At 36.9% G+C, this 22,082-nt stretch overlaps 1 protein-coding gene across 2 annotated transcripts in view; it reads left to right on the forward strand.

Moving 5' to 3' along the window:
* PLPPR5 (phospholipid phosphatase related 5) overlaps nucleotides 1-22,082 on the forward strand; it is a 121,266-nt gene that overhangs the window by 91,950 nt on the left and 7,234 nt on the right. The window contains exons 4-5 of one of the 2 annotated variants that reach the window (XM_024119828.1): nucleotides 515-691; nucleotides 9,264-9,383. In XM_024119828.1, the coding sequence (XP_023975596.1) occupies nucleotides 515-691; nucleotides 9,264-9,383 (297 nt within the window). Of the gene's footprint in view, nucleotides 1-514; nucleotides 692-9,263; nucleotides 9,399-22,082 lie in introns of both variants that reach the window. The other variant, XM_024119829.3, reaches the window with a different exon arrangement.

Raw genomic sequence — 22,082 nt, forward strand, 5'->3', positions numbered from 1 at the left:
GCAGGGGACACGGGTGCGTGCCCCAGTCCGGGAGGATCCCACATGCCGCGGAGCAGCTGGTCCCATGAGCCATGGCCGCTGAGCCTGTGCGACCAGAGCCTGCGCCCCGCAACGGGAGAGGCCACAACAGTGAGAGGCCCGCATACCGCCAAAAAAAAATAAAATAAAATAAAAAAATAAAATAAAATAAAATGTAAATTCAGATGAAACAAGAATAAGTACATTAAAAGTTAAAAAAAAGTCACTTGGAATGTCTGTACTCAGTATCTTAGATAATTACTATTACATAAGAACTGGCCATTAGTCAATATAAGGTAAGTAAAATTAACTAATCACTACTTTTAAACTCTACTTTTAAGAAACTTCTTTCAAAAAATTCATAAACTTCAGTTAATTATTTGAACTATATAGGCATATCTATGTCAATAAATATATATATGTACAGACACATATATGAGGTGTATATCAAGGAAATATGTTCATGGAAAGTCATGTTTTTCATTTACTATTTCAGATGTACATTACCAACACAATCAAAGCCAAAGGAACAAGACTTGCTAAGCCCGTTCTATGCCTGGGCTTAATGTGTTTGGCCTTTCTTACTGGGCTCAACAGAGTAGCAGAATATCGAAATCATTGGTCCGATGTGATAGCAGGCTTTCTGGTTGGAATATCTATAGCAGTATTTCTGGTAAGTACAAATTTCTTTAAATATAATTTGTTTCTTAATTAACATGTATAACCACCTATTAGAAAATACAGGTGTGAATCACTGGGTTTAGTTGTCAAAAGGTGGTATAACAAATAGAAATATATATGTTTTAAGTCATTCATTTCTTCCTGCTCCCTCGTTTATTCTGCCTAAAGTCAGGTTTGGGGGTGAAGAAAACGCATTGGGTTGGCCAAAATGTTCGTTCGGGTTTTTGGTAACATCTTACGGGAAACCTGAACGAACTTTTTGGCCAACCCAATATATTCTACATTTAAAGGTGAACAAAATATTTTCATGTAAAATGGAACGAGACTAAAAGCACTCACGCCTCCCCAGATGGTTTTTAAAACTGGGTTGTTTGAATATTTTAGAAGTTTCCTCATGGCACTTTGCATCCTGGAGTATGTAGACCATCCTAAAGTGCCCTGGTGCCTCAGCGCAGTACTCTCAGTGAGCCGCCAAGTCTCAGTACCTGATAACAGGTGAACCTCACTTGTGAGATGAACCGGTTCCCTACAGTGACTAAAAACCCAGGGATAGTTTCCAAGACAATGTCGTGCAAATCAGATTTTGCCAAGAAGTGAAGAGCATACGTAGTGACTTCTGATGAAGTCATCTCAACTCTTATGATAAAATCCCCTTGGAATATTTTTATAGGTTTTAGTTGTTGGAAAATATACTTGAGTCTGGCTGTAGAATTAATCAATCCATTATGAGTATGGATATTATACCCAGATGGAAAAATATGTAGACTACTGTATAAATCAAAACATATTTTTGCATTGACACATTATAAGAAACACTTTATTTTAATTTTAATTACATTTAAATAGTTTCTCCTGAGTAACTTTCCTTCTTCAGCTTATTTTCACTAGTTCATAAGCAGTAAGCAAAAACTTATATGAACCTTTCTTCTACCAAAGATTTGGGCATGATCTATGTGCTGGGCATTTTAGGAGGTTATTTCTTCTAGAACTTCCTGTGGTAAAGTGGTGACTATCCCCTGATCCCTCTCTAGACCCTGTGCTGCTTTTCTTGCTGATGTCACTCCCTCTGATGTCCAAAGTCCTGGGAGACTTAGGCTCACACCCCTGTTTACCGGAGATACCCTGTAGCCTCAGGAAAACTGGGGCCCACCCACGCTTGGGCCAAAACCTTTCCCTTGCTGTCACTTATCACAATTGAAACAGGTTAACTTTTTATAAAATAAAACAAAACTAAAAGCATCTTACATAAATCCTAAGAAAATAATCATAGGCAGGGCAAAGAGCATACCAAAAGTCAAAGTTTTAAAACACTGCTGTCAGATGTAACTGCGTCTCAGCTCTACGGGTCCAGAACATCTTTGCTAGCATCTCATCAGGCTTCGTCTTATCCTCCTGTGGCTGTTACCATCTTCCCTTTACTGCCAGTGAATGTCATGACACCCTGCGTTGCGAAATCTAGAGCCCTCATGTCTTCCTTGTCGCTTCCTTATCTGAGAACCATGTGGTGAATGATGAGTTGGACTATGGATCCCCCTTGGGTTCAAGACCCTCCTACTGCACATATTTAGAACATTCCACAGGCCCCTTCAGACATTCCCACGCACCCAGGAAAAGGACCTTATAAAAAGGTCATGTGAAAATCCTTTAACCACATAATGACTAAACAAGCTTTTATACATTCATTCCCAACTGTTTATGAATGTGAGTGCCTACAGGCACCAGGCAAGGTGTCAAGAACTGGAGCTGCAAGGAGGCTCAGATAAACATGACCTGTCTTCTGTGGGAATCTGTTTCCGGGGTCAGGCAGTAATAGTCAGGTTATTCCCTCAAATATTCCCTCCCTCTCTTCCTTCATGAAACAAACATTTACTGAGACCCTATTCTAGTCCAGGCACTGTGCTTGGTGCTGGGAATAAATACACGAAAAAGATACAATCCAGGTACTCAAGTAGATCGCAGTCAGGTGGGACAAGATGGACACAGAGAGTTCTATAGAGGGTAAATGTAATGGTAGAGGTACATATACTCAAGAGATCTACCCTGTTGGGATTAGGGACAAATCAGAAAGAGGAGATAATTTATAAACTTGAAAAGTTTGTAAAGCAGGTAGGTCTAGCCTGGGGCATAAGGAATGAGGGGCAAAGAGCACAGTGCACAGAGGCAGTATGAAATGCTTCATAAAATAAGTATGTATGAAGCCTCTCCTATAGTCTAGGCCCAAGGCGCCATGTGCATCTGAGAAAACATGGCACCCGGATATGGTACCAGTCATCCAGCACAGGTGACAAGAAAGGGGAATGGAATAGCACACAGGGGAATACCCTGAATGGCCTTGTATGTTATGACAATAACATAGACTTTTGTTTAAAAACGTAGGTGATTTGGGAGCCTCTGTCAGGGTCCAAGTGAATTGAAACAGAGAAAAACAGCCTGGTTGAATCTGAATCCCAGCTTCTTTATCTACTCAGTTTGTGCCTTTAAGCAACCCTCAGTTTCTTCCTCTTTAAAGGAGGCTATAAACAGCCTCCTTAATGGATTATTATAAGGATTTATAAAGGTTAAACAAAATGGTGTGTATATTCAGTGCATGGCCACATGGATGACTGAAATAATTTCTGTAAGTGAGAGTTTGTTTCCTCTCAGTCCTTTTACTTTCTGATAAGATTTGTGCTTTGGGGAAAATATGTTTTCTGGAAAATAAAACTCCAGGTGAAGATAGAGGAGACAAGTTATACAGAACCAGGGAAATAAGATGGCACAAATCGGGCCTCTGAGGGCACAGAGAGAGGGGAGGCTATCGGGAGGTATTTGGGAGGTGGAATGTTTTGGAGCTTGATGGAACATTGGAGATGATGAGGATGAAGCAGGCAGCATTCTATGATGATTCTTGGATTTCTCATTTGGGCAACTAAGTAGAATATTTATTTCAAGCAGTGACTACAGCTCTGGCTTACCATATGCTGGGGTGTTTCCAGTGATCCTGCAGTGTGTGCAAATCAGTAAAATGATTCCAAAATAAAATTAACACTAACCTACTCCAAGCCTCTGCGTGTCAGTTGAAGGCATTCACATCCCCCATCACGCACACCTGGTGTCTAGCGTTTGCCTTTGACTCACTATCCTCCTTCACCCCCACACCCAGTGATTGATCTAGTTCCAGTTCATTTCCACCACAGAGTCTTTCTCCCATGTCGTATTTCTGTACTGTTCTGACCATAGCCTCTCGATTTTAGAGATCAAAACTTCTCACCTCTATTATATCAATGGGTTCCTAGCTACCTGCTCACTTCAGACTCTCCTCCAAATACCTCACATTCTGCTTCATACACATGATACCATAATCCATTGCCAATAACAAAGCAAAACAAACAGACAAACAAACAAAACCCTCTTTCCTGCTGCATTAAATCAGACACTTCCATTGAACTTCTGGGATCCTCCATAGTCTGGCTTCACTCTTCCCGGCCAAGTTTATGTTTTCCTCATTACAGTGGAACTCTTGCACTTGGAATCCAGTCAGTTTCCTTCCTCTCTTACACAGATAGGCTCTGTCTGGCCTGTGCGTTGCCTCAGCTGGAACACCCACTCCTCTGTATAGTTTAGAGAGCAAAACAGGAGTGGGAGTCAGACAAACCTAGGTTGAATCCTTCTGTTGTCACTTTTTCTTTTTGCCACTTTTGCTGGATGTGTGACATCATACAAGTCACTTAGCCCCTCATCATCCCTAACATAGTGAGGCCTCCCCTGAACTGTATTTAAAGTGATTACCCCTCCCCCAAGGACTCCTTTTCTCATTTCCTATTCACTTTTCTCCACTGCATAATTCAACTTTTAATATACCACATATAATATTTTGGGTTTTGTTTTTTGCTATCAAACCCACTGGAATGTAAGCCACTCACAGAGAAGGTGTTTATTTGTTTTCATCACTGTGTATTCTCAGTATTGGGTCTGGTACATAGGAGGTTCTCAGGAAATATTTGGTGAATGAATGAATAAACTTGTTTTATTTACTTCCCAGAGCTCTTTTGAGGGTTAAGGGAAATCACATATATAGTAAAGGCAGTCGAGTGTGTGTTACAGAGAAGGCTCTAGGTATCATGGTCTTCACCTTTGATGACTGTATTCAAATCCTTTATGCACTTGAGATTTTTCTTAGACAAATCCCAGCTTCCCCAGGAAGTGTCCCTGATGACATGGTTCTCCCATTTTTCCTGAATTTCCACTGCACTTGAAGTCAGTCCTGTTACAATCTAACAAATAATTACCTTCTGTAGTAAATTTATTATTCTTATCTCATGTGCCTTTTCTTCAAAGTTAGAGAACACAATCCCCAAGCTTAGGAAAATACAAAGCAAATACTAGTTGAACAATAGGTGTAGATTGACTAATATTGTTTTATAAAAATGTGTGCCTCAAAGCACTTACAACAAAGATGCATATTAGTGTCCAGCAGAAAAGTTCAAGTTTACTGAGCCAAAGCAAAAGCTTGTCGGGTTGACATATGTAATATCATCATAATAATAATAATAGGAATTATTTGAATACTCTTTACTATATTAACTCAATTAATCCTCATAACAGCATGTTGAGATGTAGTTATTATTGTCCTCATTTTTCAGGTAAGAGAAACACGTCTCGTTATATTAAGTAACTTGCCTGGGCTCACAAAGTTAGTAAATGAAAGAGCCCAGGATTAAGCCCCAGGCCTGTTTGACCCCAAAGCCCATGCACATAGCCCCATACAACAGAGATGTTTTATTTGCCACAAGGAAGAGAGAAAATGATCACAGATGGATCAGATTAATTTATTATCACTGCCAGAAAAAGGAAACAAAAATCTATATGTAATGGTGACTTAGGAGTGTCATTTTTTGGAAGAGAGGGTAGAATTACACTCACGGAAACCACTAATGTAAAAATAGAATGTTTCAAAAGAAAATCACTTTACATTGTACAGGAACGTTTGAAAATTTGAGAATTTTTAGGCTGGATACATACATGCTCATTCATTAATCTGTTCATTCACGGTGGCACTGAGAATACAATAGTGATCAGAAAAAAAACCGTGTCTGCTACCATGGAGCTGATAACCTTGAAAGAGAATCACATCAACCAAAATACTATGCTAACAGATGTATAATTTCATATAGAGATAGGTGCTTGGATGAAAAGAATCACAAGTCCTTGTCAGCAAACAAACAAACAAAAACAGCCTGGGGTCAAGGAAGACTAGTAAGGAAGTGGAGAGGAGATGGTGATACCACAGATGAGTAAGATATGGTGCCCAAAGACAGTGGAGATGAGTATTCCAAGCAAAAGGCAGTGAAAGGGAACAGAAGGTGTTTGGATAACCAAGAAGGAAGGTTGAAAGGTGGGCCAGAGTTTACACTTTAAGAGAAATGAGAAGTCAAGCCACAAAGTGGTTTTAAGAAGGTTGACACTGGGCTTCCTTGGTGGCGCAGTGGTTGAGAGTCTGCCTGCCAATGCAGGGGACACAGGTTCGTGCCCCGGTCTGGGAAGATTGCACATGCCGCGGAGCGGCTGAGCCCATGAGCCATAGCCACTGAGCCTGCGCGTCCGGAGCCTGTGCTCCACAACGGGAGAGGCCACAACAGTGAGAGGCCCGAGTACCGCAAAAAAAAAAAAAAGAATGTTGACATGATACAATTTGCATTTTGGAAAGACCATTCTCACTTCTTTGTAGAAAGGGATCAGGGATCAGAGGGAGCCAAGATTGGATTTAGGGAGACTTTAGAAAGCCATGCAGGAATTCAGGCAAGTGGTGGTGATTGCTTAGTCGATGGAGTCGGTGTCGGAGATAGAACAAAGCAGATATAAGAAATCAAAATCTTTAGGAAGGAAAATGGAGCAAATTGAGTGACTGGTTGAGTATAGGAGGTGTCCAAGTTTTCAGCCTCGTGCAACTGCATTAGGGGAACGTGAATGTGAGGGGTATTGCTTTCCCTGAGAGAGTCCAGAAAAAGATCAAGTTTTGGAGTAGGGCCAGGAGATGGGCACATCTTGGGTTTTATTTTGAACATTTATTGAATTTTTTCATACCTTTGCCAACCAAAGAAATGGAGCTAACTTGCTAATCTATTGCAACCTCTTCACTTTCAAATTGAGAAGACTGAGACCTAGAGGACTGTTCAAGAACTTACAGACTCAGGATCAAAAAACCAGGTCAACTGCTTTTCTTTGAGAATTTTTCTAATAGGATATCAGTTTCATACTTGTGAATGTTACAAGACTTACTAAATATTTGAATAGGATTCTAGGGAAGATTTGGTAATTTCCTTCCTTATGATTTAAATAATAACAGTAATGAAGAGTAATCATTATGCTAATAGATGTTTTAATGAATATCTACTCTGTGTTAGGCATTTAAATATTTCACATGTGAATTCTTAGCTGCTTCAATGGGGAGTTGTCCTGACCCTCAATTAAGGCAAAGAGATAACTGATAATACCTCTCAAAGTTTTCCAAACCTAAATAGCATTAAAAGCAATTATACTAATTTCAGTAGCCCATATTAACTCTAGATGAATGTTTCTTCATCTAATGACTTCCTTTTGTCTATGTACATAGTTATTTTAGCAAATTTTAATTCAGAAGAATTTGTAGCAATGTTTTTCATCTGCCGATTTTCCATTAATTTATAATATTAATGAAAAGGGAAATGTGAATGTGTGTGTATATGTCATGAAATGGGTATGAAACTGCTGTTTGTTATGTTGTCATTGGCTAAAATTCTTGATTATATTCTTTGTGCTCTTAGCACTAGTCAGTTGGCAAACTACAGCCCATAGGCAAAATTTGGCCTGCTGCTTATTTTTTTTAAAACTTTTTATTTTATATTGGAGTATAGTTGATTAACAATGTTGTGATAGCTTCAGGTGTACAGCACAGTGATTCAGTTATACATATGCATGTATGTATTCTTTTTCAAATTCTTTTCCCAATTAGGTTGTTACAGATTATTGAGCAGAGTTCCCTGTTCTATACAGTAGGTCCTTGTTGGTTATCCATTTTAAATATAGCAGTGTGATAAGTTGTATTGGGACACTGATATGCCTATTCCTATATGAATTGCCTCTGGCTGCTTTCCTGCCAAAATGGCAGAGCTGAGTACTTGCTGCAGAGATTGTATGCCTGCAAAATCAAAAATATATACTATCTGCCTATTACAGACAAAACACTATCTATTAGTCCTTTGCAGGGTCAACATTTGATAGAAGGATTATCAAGTACCCATGTCTAAGCCTTTGCCATCCCTTACTTTAAACATCTTGATGGCAGTGATGAAGCTGAGGTATCAAATTATCAGGCTTTGATCTATGCTTCTGATCTGTAATTATTCAAGGAAGTGGAAGGATAATAAGTATATAGCAATTTGCAAGGAAATTTTTTTTTCTGAGATAAAGTCTCAGAGTATGTGTTATTTTGTAGATTTGAAAGTTTTATTTACAAACTGGAGAGTAACCAGTATCTAATTGGCCTTTGAAAATATTCAGTAATGAACCCTACTAAAGGAAAGGCATTCCAATGGAGGATTTGTGAAAAATATACAGGGTAAATTTATACTTGTATATTAAGCATTTATTTTTTAAAATGAATGTTAGGTTATAAACTGCAAGTTAAGTTCTATACTTTGGTTTGATAATAGAATATAAAACCCAGAAAAAGAAGGCTCAAGAATAGCTTACCCATTAGTTCAATATAAGCAAATAATAGCAAATAATTTTCCTGAATTGTTTACATCACTATTTCTTAAAGTTTGACTCACCTGCATCAGAAGCTTCAGGAATGCCTTTTAAAAGTGGCAACTCCTAGGCCTTATCCTTCATCTGTGAAATCAGAATTTTTAGGGGAGGGCTTAGGAATGTGCATTTTTTAAAGTGCCAGAACTTTATTTTATGCACACTAGAATATGAGAACTTCTGGTTTAATTCAAATTCTGTCACTTATGGAATACCATCAATTGAAACAAGGGCCAGTTTCCTTTATGTAGAAGGTCTTCTATTTCATTGGTAGCAGTAGTAAGCTATTGTTGAAATGCCAAATATATGTGGGATACAATAATAGACAATAAATTAGGTTAATTAAAGAATGCTACTAAATTAGAAAGTGCCAATTGTAGAAGGTTTATTATGAATGTAATGATCTTAAAGCAATGGGAAATAATTAGCATTTAAATTAAGTTGTAGGTTAGCCACAATAAGGAAAGGTTAGCTTGCTATGAATTTTTATAGGGTTATGATCTTATTTTTAGATTGATTTGAGCATTGACTATAACCTAATTTAATGAAAATTTTGGAATAATAAAATTGTCATTATTAACTGAGCTACATATTAATTGATGAATGTTCTTGAACATGCTTGCACTGGATTAACCATTAAAATTTATACAAGATAAATCTGGATGTAAAGTTATAGACATGTAATATTTAAGTAATTCCAATACTTTATTACTATGATTAGATTTATCAGGCTATTCACAAGGGTCATAGTTATAAGGAGCATGGCTTTGCTTTAACTGTATTTTTTCCCAAAATTTTAGGTCGTGTGTGTGGTAAATAATTTCAAAGGAAGACAACCAGAAAATGAGCATATACACACAGATAATCTGGCACAGATGCCAATGATCAGCATTCCTCGAGTAGAAAGTCCTTTGGAAAAGGTAACATCTGTACAGGTGATTCATAATTTAAATTCTAAATGTGATTGTTAGAGCAAATGAATAATTACTCTTGAGAGTTCCTACACAGTCATTTTTGATTTACTAAAACAAGCTCAGAGTCTAATGTGGTATTTAGCAAGAATTTAGTCACTGAATACAACATCTTAGAAAAATGCATATCACATGAAAAACATTTCTTCAAATCCCTCACGCTAAAAGCTGAGTCTGTACATGGGATGCGTTCTTTAAGTTGCCATAGCTTCAAGATAGGAATGTTATACAGTGGTCCCACACATGGGCAAAATAATAAGATAGTTTTACTTGAGAATACAAGCATTTTTTCATAGCATATATTCCATTTCTTCCATGCCTAACTTATATGAGAAACTGCTTAGTGTAACAACTGGCACATAATCAGGACTCAGAAAATATTTGTTGAACCTCAGTGTATAAAGTTCTGGCAGCAGGGAATCACCAGTCATGCTCTCCTGCTCAGGTGGGGAACTGGGGGTCAGGTTGGGCTGAAGGGAGCCTGACTAGGTAGCACTTTGAATGGCAGGTCAAGGCCACATTGGGCATAGCAATGAACAGAGAAGCAGGTAGATAACAATAACTTTTCTTGAGACTTTAAATGACTGCTCAGAGGGTTACTAATGGCTTCTCCTCAGCCCTGTCCACGTCCAGATTTTGATCAATATCTTAGATGAAGAGTTCAGTTACATGCTAATTGGTGGTTTAGATGGTCTGAGTCTGTGAGGGATAATTAATACATTGGATGAAAGAATAAAAATTCTTGGAAGAGTACAATAAAGATACAACTAACAATTAACTAGAAATAAAGGAAGTGTTTTGTATTTGGACTTTTTAAAAAAGTTCCTGTAGGGTAGGGTATGTCTAGGTTAAGTGCACAAATGAAAAAGGCTCAGAGAGTATAGTAGTCTACCATTCAACTTGGGTCAACAGCATGATATGGCTTCCAGAAGTTAATATGGTTTTAAGTCCCACTTAGGGAAAATGATATCCTGAATGAGGGGTTTGATGGTTTGCTTTGCTCAGACCAACTTGGTGTACTGTGTACTGCCCTTGGCGACATGGTTTAAAGGTGAATATTGATAAAATAGAAAAGGTGACAATAAATATTTGTTAACTGAGCAAATAGATGTCTAAGATGGTGAGTGGACTCAAAATCATGGATTATAAGAGACTGAAAGGAACAAAAATGGTTAGTTTATAGGAAAAGAAAACTCAAGAAAGAAGCAATAGCTTCCCATGAATATCTGAAGTACTGTTGTATGGCAGAGGGTTGCGATTTGTTCTGTGGGGCCTCAGAGATCACAATTAGGATGAAAGAAATGAAAGTGTAGAAAGATAAATAATGTCTGGTAAGTAGTAACAACTTTCTGAAAGTGGAATTCCCACCTTAAAAGCAATGAAATTTCTTTTTACTCTAGGGATTCAAGAATAGCTAAATAATCACTTATCCATGATACTGCAGAAGGAATTCAAGCATTTAGATGAGGATAGAGACACTAGATGATGATGATGATGATGATGGTAATAAAATAACAATGAGCATTTAGTGATCATTCAGAATGTGTCAGCTCCTATGCTGATTGCTTCCACAAAAACACTTCTGTGCTCTACAAGTAGAATTTTGTTCTTTACAACAATTTTTAAAGCTGAGTATTATTAGTGGCAAAGACTGCTAATAGTTGACCAGTATTCCTTCTCCCCTTCTTCCTTTTAGTTACTGAAATTTCCCACTCCAATTTTAGCTACACTCACAGCTGCCCAGCTGTAGTCTTTTTCCCAGCTTCCCCTGCAGTTAGGTGTGACCATGCAACCAAGTTTAGACCAATACAATGTGAGCAGAAGGGTAGGTGCAACAAGCTCTGGGTCATCTCTTTGAAAACTCTTGTCCTGGACATTCTGTACTCCTTCTCGCCAAATGGAAAAGGTAAATGACTGGAATAGTCTTTAATTTTTAAAGATGACCTACCCTCCTTGACAGCCTAGGTTCTGGATGAGCTCATGGAGCAGTCTACATACATACCCTAGATGGTTCTGAAAAACAAACAAATTCCTTTTCTCTTTGAGTCATTGGATTGTTTTCATCTTTTTTCTACAGTGGTTTAGTTGATGCCCTCTTATAATAAATTTCCTCATTATACAGTTAAGAAAACTGAACTTCCAAGTAGTTGTTAAGCAGTTTGCAAATGTCCATATCACTGATAAACAGCAAAGAAAAATTATGCAATGTAGTAATCCAAGACACATGCCTATGTGATAAAATATATGTTTAAGTGAATAATACGTATAAAATTCAATCTTGTTTAATTTTAAATTAAATATAGAAAACAGTAGAATTTAGGAAGAGCTCTTAAACATACTTTGAAGAAAATGGTCAGGGTAAAAAATAGAGTCTTATTTTATATACCTCTCAATATATTAAACAAGAATCACAGTCTTCTGATTTTTAACATATTTATTTGCATAACGGTTCTTTAGTGGTCTACTAGCATTGCCAGATATTCTTATATACCATTACATCATTATGTATACTGTTATTAAAATATTTCTGTTCTTGATTTTATGCAAATTCATTTTTATTTATAGTGACTTTTAAGATGTTAGATGGTGAAAGCAAAAATATTCTATTAGAATCCATAGATTGCAAGAGATCCGTTTTTATTAACTTCTTTCTTTCATTAATATTTTTGTTTATGACAAATTCATGTGCCTTGTCTTCACTCTGGTAGTTAGGCAATAAAGATGATTGGAATCTAATTTGATTCTCCCCTTCACTTACCTAGCACATTTACACTCACCCCGCTGAGCTCCAACTTCCCTCTCCGCTCTCTCCATCCCTGTCTGCAAGGCAGAACGCTGTCTGCACAGTTTGTGGTCTGCTGCCCTCACTCACATAGACCACAGGAAGAGCACAAGTCTCAGGAGCTTCCCCCAGGAGCTCTGCGGGTGGGAGGACATGTATTTGAGCTCATCAGCCAGAAAGGGAGGAAGACCATCACTTCAGGGAAGCCCACAGTAGCTTTCTCTTCTTTCTGTGATAAGGAATGTTTGGAGTAAATATATTGCTTTTCATCATAGTTCACAGTGGGAAACAAGTGAATGCAAGTCACTCCCCAGTAAGTTGATCTTAATAATTGATAGTTGGAGAATGACATTAGATCCTTAAAGCTGGCCCTCTGAGGAGAGAAAGGAGGCCCAGTGTTAAAGTGTGGTCCACAGGCATGGCCTAGTGTTTTAGCATTATTATGCCAAGCTATCATTTTCTGGTTGTCAGTTTTACATGGAGAAGGCAAAGGGTTTCTTTTGGAAGTTATGTACTTATATAACCTCTTATGTTCAAAGTACATGTTTGATAAATGGTACACTACAGAGTAATTACAGCATGCAAATGTTCTTGCTTATAAAATGCCAGCAATTTATCCCTTAATTATAGGGAGTTTGTCATATAGTTAATTACCACAGTTTGAGGAAAAGTCATGATTTTTCTGAAGGCTAAATAAATATGAACATTCATTACATTTGGTTTTATGAAAAGAATTAATCATCTGTGGAAAGTAGCCCATCATATCTCAATGTCCACTTATTTAAGTTACCAGTAACTTTATTACAGCCGTTTGTAATATCAAATCATGAAAGATCTAAATGTATATCTGTAGTGAATTATTAAATCAGTTGTGATACATTCCTACAATGGGAGCCAGTACATTATGGTGGGGTACTTCTCCTTACAGTTTCTAGAGGTAGACTAGCTGGCAATTATGGACAATTTGGATCTTGGGCAGCTTACCTAAATGCTCTGTGACTCAGTTTTCTCCTTCATAGAATGATTCATAGAATGATAGTCATAAGAGTTCAATAAGATAAGAGTCAAGCATTTTAGAGCAGTGTCTGGCACCTCTGAAGCCCTTAATCATTATGAATTATAATTATTATTACTATTCAACAGTTAAAATGGATGAGGTAAATCAAGATGTGGAAAGTTTTCTAGTAAGTCGTAAAATTTTTGTAAGTTGATATATATAAAATGTGTCTGTGTATGATGAAGCCAGCTGTGCAAAACACCGCACAAGATATTTCTCTCTAGTAGGAAAGAAAAGAGCATATAGATGAGAGAGAGAAGGGGGAAGGGTATCTACAGACACCAGTCTGAGAGCAACTGACATAGTGGACCTGATTCTCTGTCTCCTGTCTCTGTCTTCCTCCCTTTCCTCCCCTCCCTCCCTCCCTTCCTTCCTTCCTTCCATTCTTCCTTTTCTCTCCCATTTTCTCTTTATCTTCCTGTAATAGGCTATATTCATGAAAATTGTGTAACTAAAATAATTACAGTGTTTTAAAATTATTCAGTTTTCTTCAGCTGCTCTCTAAGGAGGTCTTGGTTATGCTTCCTCGTATTGACTGTTGATATGTTCTGATTGAGCAAAGTCCTGTGGAAAAATTCCCCTGGAATAATTTAAATTCCTGTGTCCCTTCCTTATGACTCCCACAATCCTTTTGAGAGTGTTTGGTTTATTTTTCTCTGCCAAATTGGGCACGGAGACCTTGGTTGTAGCTTGCGTGCCTTTATGCATCATGCCCAGGGTCCAGCTGTCCTTGGCACACCTGCAGTCATCTCCATTTCAGGTCCTTTCTGTCCTGGGGCGCTGACACGAGCTGTGTATAGGTGCCTCTCATTTGCAGGAGCCACAAAATCCCACCGAATGAAGGCCCCAGGGAGCCAAGTCACACCACTCCTCCCGTTCAAACTTATCCTTTTCTGGCTCCTGCCTTCAAGGGCCCACGCATCCCAAACAGAATCTTCAGGTGTGCTGGCTTTAGGAGGTCTCCAAAAACACAAAGACACCATTAATTACTCTTGGGAGTCCAAAAACCAAAAGTCTGCCTCTCCTTCTAGGAAATGAAGATGGAAACATTTACATATTCATTAGCTTTACTCTCCTATATTAGCAAGAGTAAAGTAGGAGTTAATATCTTAATAGCTGTGTCACAGAGAGAAAACAAGATAGAGTAAAATTATAGGCATTTCTACTAGATATAGTATAAATAGATCCAGTTTGATGGATGTCACCAAAGGACAATTGAAATTTTTTTTTGCCAGTAAAGAAGTTCAATGTTGCAGTAGTGGCTAAAATCCTATATGGTCCCAGTAATACCTCCAAAATTTCAAAGAGTGAGGACAAGAGATAGGAGTGACCTTTAAGAGAATGAGAAGATTTATTTAGAGCACAATTCAGCACCTTGGACCAACACCATGTTGAAGCAGGGTTAGCAGATAGGAAAGTACACACCAAACGAAAGCCTTCAGGCAAGAAGCTTTCCCCTGATCAGGCTTCTTATTAATATGGGCGCGTGCCAGATGAAAGAACCCTTTCCTGAACTGAATGGGTACCATAAAATGGGTAAAAAAATAAAAATAAATAAGCTGCCTCCAAGGACTATGCCATCTTGCTGTAGTAGAGTTTAAGCTGAACAGAATAGCAGTCCTGATATTTCAGCAACCATAGCAATAGTTTCATTATAGCTTCCATATAGTTTCATATAGAAATAAAGTGACCTTCCTGGAAATGTCCATGGCCTCAGCTTCTTCTCCCACTCCTCTCAGGCTGGTAAATCATCAAAATGATATTATAAAACTACATTCTCCAGCTCTCCAGCTTAAGATCTCGGTGAAAGATTCCCTGACTATTCAAGAAAACAGTTAAGGGGTCTTTGAATCTTCTCCCACTCAGTTTAGGAAGATAAACTGAGCTAAATCTATTCTGATTCAAGTATAAATAATCAGGACAATTACTTAAATCCTTTAAAACGATTTCATGACACAGAAGAGAGACATATTTTAAGAGATAGAATACGTTTTTGAGGAAAAAACGATTACAAGATAATTAAATTCATTGTAGATAATATCTGCTTTCTACTGTCAAGGAAATTAAAGAAAATATGTGAAATGAGAGATGAAAGATAGCTGACACAATGGCACAATTAGGAAACTAATGTAAGAAAAGAATATCATGGCAAGATTAAAACCAATACTAGAAACCATAAAGAACAAAATCCATAATGGAGAAAGTGAAATCAGTTACGTTAAGGACAGGTTTCAGAATTTGTAGTAAAAGAACAAGAGAATAAAATTGATCTGAGTAAAAATAACAGATATGAAGGATATACCACAGAAATGTAACATGTGAATCACTGTAGATGCTAAAGAAGAGGACAAATGAAGCTATAGCAATATTCAGATAAATACTATAAGGAAACTTTCCTTCCAAATAAATATCTGAATCTTTAGGCTGCAAGGGTTAACAGGATACAAGGGAAAATTAAAATATATACCAGAATTTAGATATTTCTCAGTGAAACTTTCAAATTTCAGTACTGAAGAAAGAATTCTATAAATATTGTGGTAGATGGTATTGTTGTTCCCAATTATTAACTACCCTCTTCTATAGGCAGAGTATCCTTCCTGCTCCAGTTATTTTGGACTTGGTCAATAACATGTGAGTGAACCTGATAGATAGCCCATCAACCAGAAACTTGTAGAGCCATCATGAGCTTCTGCCCACCCTGTTTCTCTTGAGCCTTCTTCCAGAAGGCTGTGTTCCAGATACGGGCTGTTCTGACAGCCTGAGTCCCAGAATGGGAAGTCCTGGGAAGCAGACCAACACCCAACCTGTAGCTTGGAGCAGATCCATAGAACCTGACCACCAACATGTAGTATGAGGAGGTATATACACACATTTGTTGTTGGAAGCCAACTGAGCTTTTGAGGTTATAATACAGTGTACCTACTGAAAACTAATACACACAAAACTAATATACCACCCAAGACTAACAGCATGCTAACCTCAGACTTCTCCCTCTATAGGATTAGATGCCAGAATAAAATGGAGTAATGTCTTCTGAGTTTCCATGAAAAGGGTGGTGACATACGAATTCTATTCCCACCCAAAAGGTCATTTAAGTGTTAAGATAATCATAAAGCACCACATGTGTAAGAATTCAGGAACTATATTACTCATGAAAGAAGATATTTACTCGTACCAGAAGATATTTACCAGTTAACTGAGCCAAACACCAATATCTAGAGCTCTCAAATTGAGAAAAGTCATATTATGAATGAGTTGGCAGGAAAAATGGAAACCATTTAAATATAGACTTAATTAGAATTGACTGTGGTAAATGCAATGACAGAAACAGGGCAAAATTATAAAATTCATTTAAAGAGAAGATCTATAACAAAATAAGTTAATACAGCAATGACAAAATGAGACAAATCTTAGATAATGCCAATAAAATTGTCAAAATATGATAATTTGTAGATTTTATAAAGGAGGGACTCTATTACTGTTTCATTCTTGCATTGCTGACTAGAAATATTTAGGTTCAAGCTTTTTTTAAAATAAAATTTATCAAGAATAGTTTAAAACAGTTTAAAAAGGCCAATGACAAAGTGTAAGATATAAACTACACACTTGCCAATGGGTTAATGTCTGTAATATATAAAACATCCTAATTGAAAACTGGGCAAAGTTCATGAATAGGCACATCATTAGAGATTAAATGCAAATGAAAAAGAAGTATATGGAAAAGTAGTGTCCGTCATGTTTGATGACAATTTGTGAAGGGTCTTTTATGCAACATTGTGAAGTTGGTTCTTACCCTGTAAGCAAAGGGGAGCCATGAAGGAGTGTAAGGAAGGAAATGGCTTGTTCAGAATGGAGAATAAATTGAAGGAGAGCAACACTGCAGCAAAACAAAATCAAACAAAAACCAATCTGAGAGGCTGTTGTAAAAATCCAGATAAATGATAAAGATGACATGGACTAGACCTTAATACAGCCATGTTATGCCATATTGACTGACCAGGCATCATTTGGCAAAGTCTCTCTTGGTCAGGTGCTGGTTCTGATCAGAGGAGTTGTATTACTCCATTTAGGCTGCTATAACAAAATACTATAGACTGGTGGCTTATTAAATAACAGAAATTTATTTCTCACCATCCTGGAGGCTAGGATGTCTAAGATCAAGGCACTGGCAGATTCAGTCTCTGGTGAGGGCTCACTTCCTCGTTCATAGATGGCCATCTTCTCCCTGTGTCTTCACATGGCAGCAGGGGTGAGGGAGTTCTCTAGGGTCTTTATAAGAATACTTATCCCATTCATAAAAGACTCCACCCTTATGAGCTAATCACCTCCCAAAAGCCCCATTTCCTGATATCATCATGTTGGGGATTAGGTTTCAACATATGAATTTGGGGGCACACAAGCATTCGGTCTATATGCAGGGGTTATCTAACCATACCAGTGCTTTACAGTGAAAAAGGGCTAACTGCTGACCAGGGTGTCACTAAGAAAACTATCCCTCCACCCTACCCACCTCAAGAAACCTGCTGACCTTTCATCTATGGAGTTTTCCTGTTCTCTCTTCAGACATTTCTCTTGGCCATAACTAACAGAAAAGGAGTGCCTTGACTTCCTTTCTTCCAGGGATCCTCCTGGGTCAAGCTGCATTCATCTCAGAAACAGAACACTAAGTGCTTTTGTTTTTTCCCTCTTGCCCTCTGTTTGTTCTCGCTCTAAGGCAGAATGCTGCCGTTCAGATTTGCATAGGTAAGCACATACAAATGATGTATGCTTATGCATTATCAATTTTAACTGGTGCCAAACAGCAAATCTAAAGAAAGGGACACTCACTATCTAGCAAGGGAACAAAAATATTTAAAAATAAATGTAAAGATAGATGGGATTTGATAGAAAATGGAATATTTCCAATAAATCTGAGAGGAGTTGATAATCTACATAGTTTTATTAAGGCAAATAGAACAGGCCACTATAGCCACTTATGGTTGGCTCATCTGAGATCACTTTGAGAATTCACTTAGTGGATAGGGCCAGGTATAGGAAATGTTTTTTGAGAAAAAAATTTTCTTTTCCATCTAAGCCTAAGCATCATTTTTTCTTAGGTTTATGTGAGCTAATCATTTATACCAAAGGTAATTCCCTCTTGCCAACAACAAGAAAGGGAAGGTAATGCTAGGAATAATTTACAAGATTACAGTTTTGTACATTGGGTCAGGGACTTTTCACTAACCTGTACTACCCAAGAAGTTTCGTTGTGTGAAAGCACTTCCTGATTAACAGAAGCATCACCTGAGTGAAAGTGGTAACCAGTGATGACAGTTTGAAAAATCTAGAAATGGCATAAGGAGTGTGTACTAATACAGATAGATATTACCATGTTTTGTTTAATTCCCATGGCAACTGTGAAGGAAAACTATATAGATAGGAAAATTCTAAGGGAATTCACGGTGACCCAGGAAAGCCCATGCATTGACATTTACATTGACTGTTTTGCAGGTTATAAAATCACAGAAATCAAGGTGAAGCCTGAGCTGAAATTTAGGCAAAGTGGGGGTGGGGTGGAGGTTGGAGAAACAAACTTTTGCAGCTGGCAGTCCTGAGTCTGAAGCTTGGTTTGTCTACATTAGAACTGGGCGGGGTTAGACAAATTATTCCTCTTCTCCTTTTCCAAAAAGATTGATAAAATAATGTTTTCCTTATGGAGTAATTGTTGGGATTAACAGATCCCAAATGAACTTCTTGGCACATGGTAGGTGCTTAACACAAGTTAGTTCCCTCCTGTAACAATAATGATTCCCTTAATAGGATTTTCATTTTATTGCAGGATAAGATACCCTTATAGATATATTTCACGGATTTAAAAATTTATACAGATCGTCTATGTCATACATAGCACATGTGGTAGAAAATCTTATAGTATAAAATGTTGCATACATTAGTGTCATAGCAACAGCAAAACAATCCTGTGGTTTCTTGCCAAGACAAATATGATTATATGTTACGGTGCTCTCTGTGATAAATTCTTTTGAGGTTTCAAAATGTTGTGCTTGAATAACAATGGCAATCTATTTAAGATTCAGTTACTTTTCTATAATGCAAATCTTTGTTTAACAGAGCTGCTCAACTGTAATGTAAATGTTACATAGGACCTTGTCAAAACAACTGTATTAGTGATCAGATATTGGAATAGTTAGTGAACAAAATATCTTTATATTTTAGGCCTTTTTTCTCAATCTAAGCTTTGAGCACTTATGAAAAATATTTGAAGTGCATCAATGTTTACATGCTGTACTCTGTTCTCATTTGTTAAATTTAATATTGCTTAAAAAAGGCAATTGAAAATGGAAGCTTAAAAATTCCAACCAGGCATCAACATTTTAGGTTAGAAAATTAGCATATACTGATATTACTTTGCCATATGTCATTTTTCCTATTTGTACTTACATATATTCATTATTTATTTCTCCACACTATTTATAAATCATAATATACTACACAAAGAATAAAAGCCAGATTTTTTTTAATCTATTTTATTTTTATCTAGCAGGCCTTTTATAAAAGCATCTTTTCAGTAAATTACTTTTGAATATAAACAAGCTGTCTCATCTCATTTTATGAATAAATATAGAGTTGATGACTGCATTTTTAAATTATATGATTCGTGCAGTCATTAGTTAAGGACAGAATAAGACAATGATGGATTAAAAAAATCATTCTCAGTGCACACATCATTAGTTACACACGGAAAACTTCTTCCACCCATTCATCCCCCTCTTCTCTCAGATTGGTTCCCTTTTGGTAGACTGTCCTAGAGACACTATGGCAGCCTTCAGAATCAGTCCAGAGCACCATGACACTATGAACATTTTTGGTAGAGAAAATACAGTTTTATTTGACTAAAACTAGGAAAGTAAACAATGACTCCATTCCCAGTCTTATGAAACAACAACATTTAGTTTTTGTTGTTTGTTGTTTCTATTAAAGGAGCAACAAGTAACTTATATACATTATTTAAAATTTGAAAATCTGGATAAGCAAAACAGTAATGAATAGGAAATATCCATATCCTACCACAGTAATCACTGGACATGTTTTCTTAAAATAGCCTTCGAGGCCCCATGAGTATGTGTCTGAGTTTGTGTGTGGTACAGGACCTCCGTGGATGCTCCCTTCTGTAGCCAGCTTTTGCTCATGTAACAGTATATCATGAGTATGCTCACAGATCAATGAATATATTATCATATCAAGCATAACTGTAAAAGCTAATCTTCAGTGAGAACCTAATATGTGTCCAGAATTATGCAAAGAACATCACACATAAAATGCCGTTTTAGTTTTTACAGAAATTATTTGAGTGTAGCTTGTTATTCCGATTTTACAGAGAAGGAGACTTAAAGAGCTTAAGTAATTTGCCCAAGGTCACATAACCTGCATTCTGAAATTGGAATACAGAACTGTTTTTTCCATTTTTTATTTATGTTCCATGTTTATCACTGCAGAGCTCCAAATCATAATCACTGTACTGTACACATAGAATTACAATATAGAATTACATTGAAAAGCTTTAATCCATATAAATTAATCATTACCTTTGTTAGGCAGAGGATTGCTTCCACTTCCAATTTCCCACAATTATAAACAATACTAGGGTAAACATCTCTAAAATAGATATATTTGTAAGTTCAATTAATAACTTATTTAAGATATATTTCTAGAAGTGGAAATGCTGGAAAAAAAGAGGATGAGTACTCTTAAGGTTTTTGGTTTGATTCACATCAAACCAAGAATGGAGAATATTGTTCTTAACAATCTTTATCAATCTTGTAGGTCAAAAATAAATGAAGTACCTCATTTTAATTTGCGTCTTTTGAATACCTTCCTTATTTTGTATTTCCCTTTTTGTGACTGAAACAAATATTGAAACAATAGTTCAATAACTGACAAATCAAATTCTAGTCATCACTTGGCCCTTAGACTTAATTCATAGAGTGGCTTAATGGTACTACTGTTTAAAATTGGACGTTTATTAAAGGCATAATTTACATCCTATAAAATTCCCTTTTTAGCATATAGTTTTATGAGTTTTGACAAATGCCTACCATCATGTAATCATAACCACAATCAAGTTATAGAACATTTCTATCACCCTAAAATGATAGCCAACCCCTCCTTTAGCCCCCGACCCCTGGCAACCACTATCTTTTTTCTGTTCCTATAGTTTTACCTTTTCCAGGATGTCATATAAATGGACTCATATAGTATGTAGCCTTTTGAGTCTTCTTTCACCTTGCGTAATGCATTTGAGATTCATTCATGTTGTTACCTGTTTTCTTTTTTTCCTTTTTATTGCTGAGTGGTATTCTGTTGTATAGGATGTACCACCATTTTAAAAAATCCATTTACCAATTGGAGGATATTTGGGCTGTTTCCAGTTTTTCCCCATTATGAATAAAGCTGATATAAAAATTCATGCACAGGTTTTTGTGTAAATGTATATTTTTCAATCTCTTGGATAAATACCTAGGAATGGGATTGTTGGTTTGTATGGTAAATATATTCAATATATTTACCTTTACAAAATTTTTCTGAAATATCTGTGTCATGCCTAATGGGCCTTATGGGTTTGAATGGTTCTGAAATTACTCTTGATGTAGCTCATCCAGATTTTTATTGACTGGTACCTCTTTCTGAAAATAGACAAGTTTTTAAATAAGGAGTTTTAATCAGCTCCTGGTTTTACAAGAACTTATCATGCACTTGATTCATTACCCACATCCTCTCATTCTTCTCTGTCAAGTAGCATTGGGCTGCTTAT

The sequence above is a fragment of the Physeter macrocephalus genome, chromosome 4, assembly GCF_002837175.3.
Source record: "Physeter macrocephalus isolate SW-GA chromosome 4, ASM283717v5, whole genome shotgun sequence".
NCBI lineage: Eukaryota > Metazoa > Chordata > Mammalia > Artiodactyla > Physeteridae > Physeter > Physeter macrocephalus.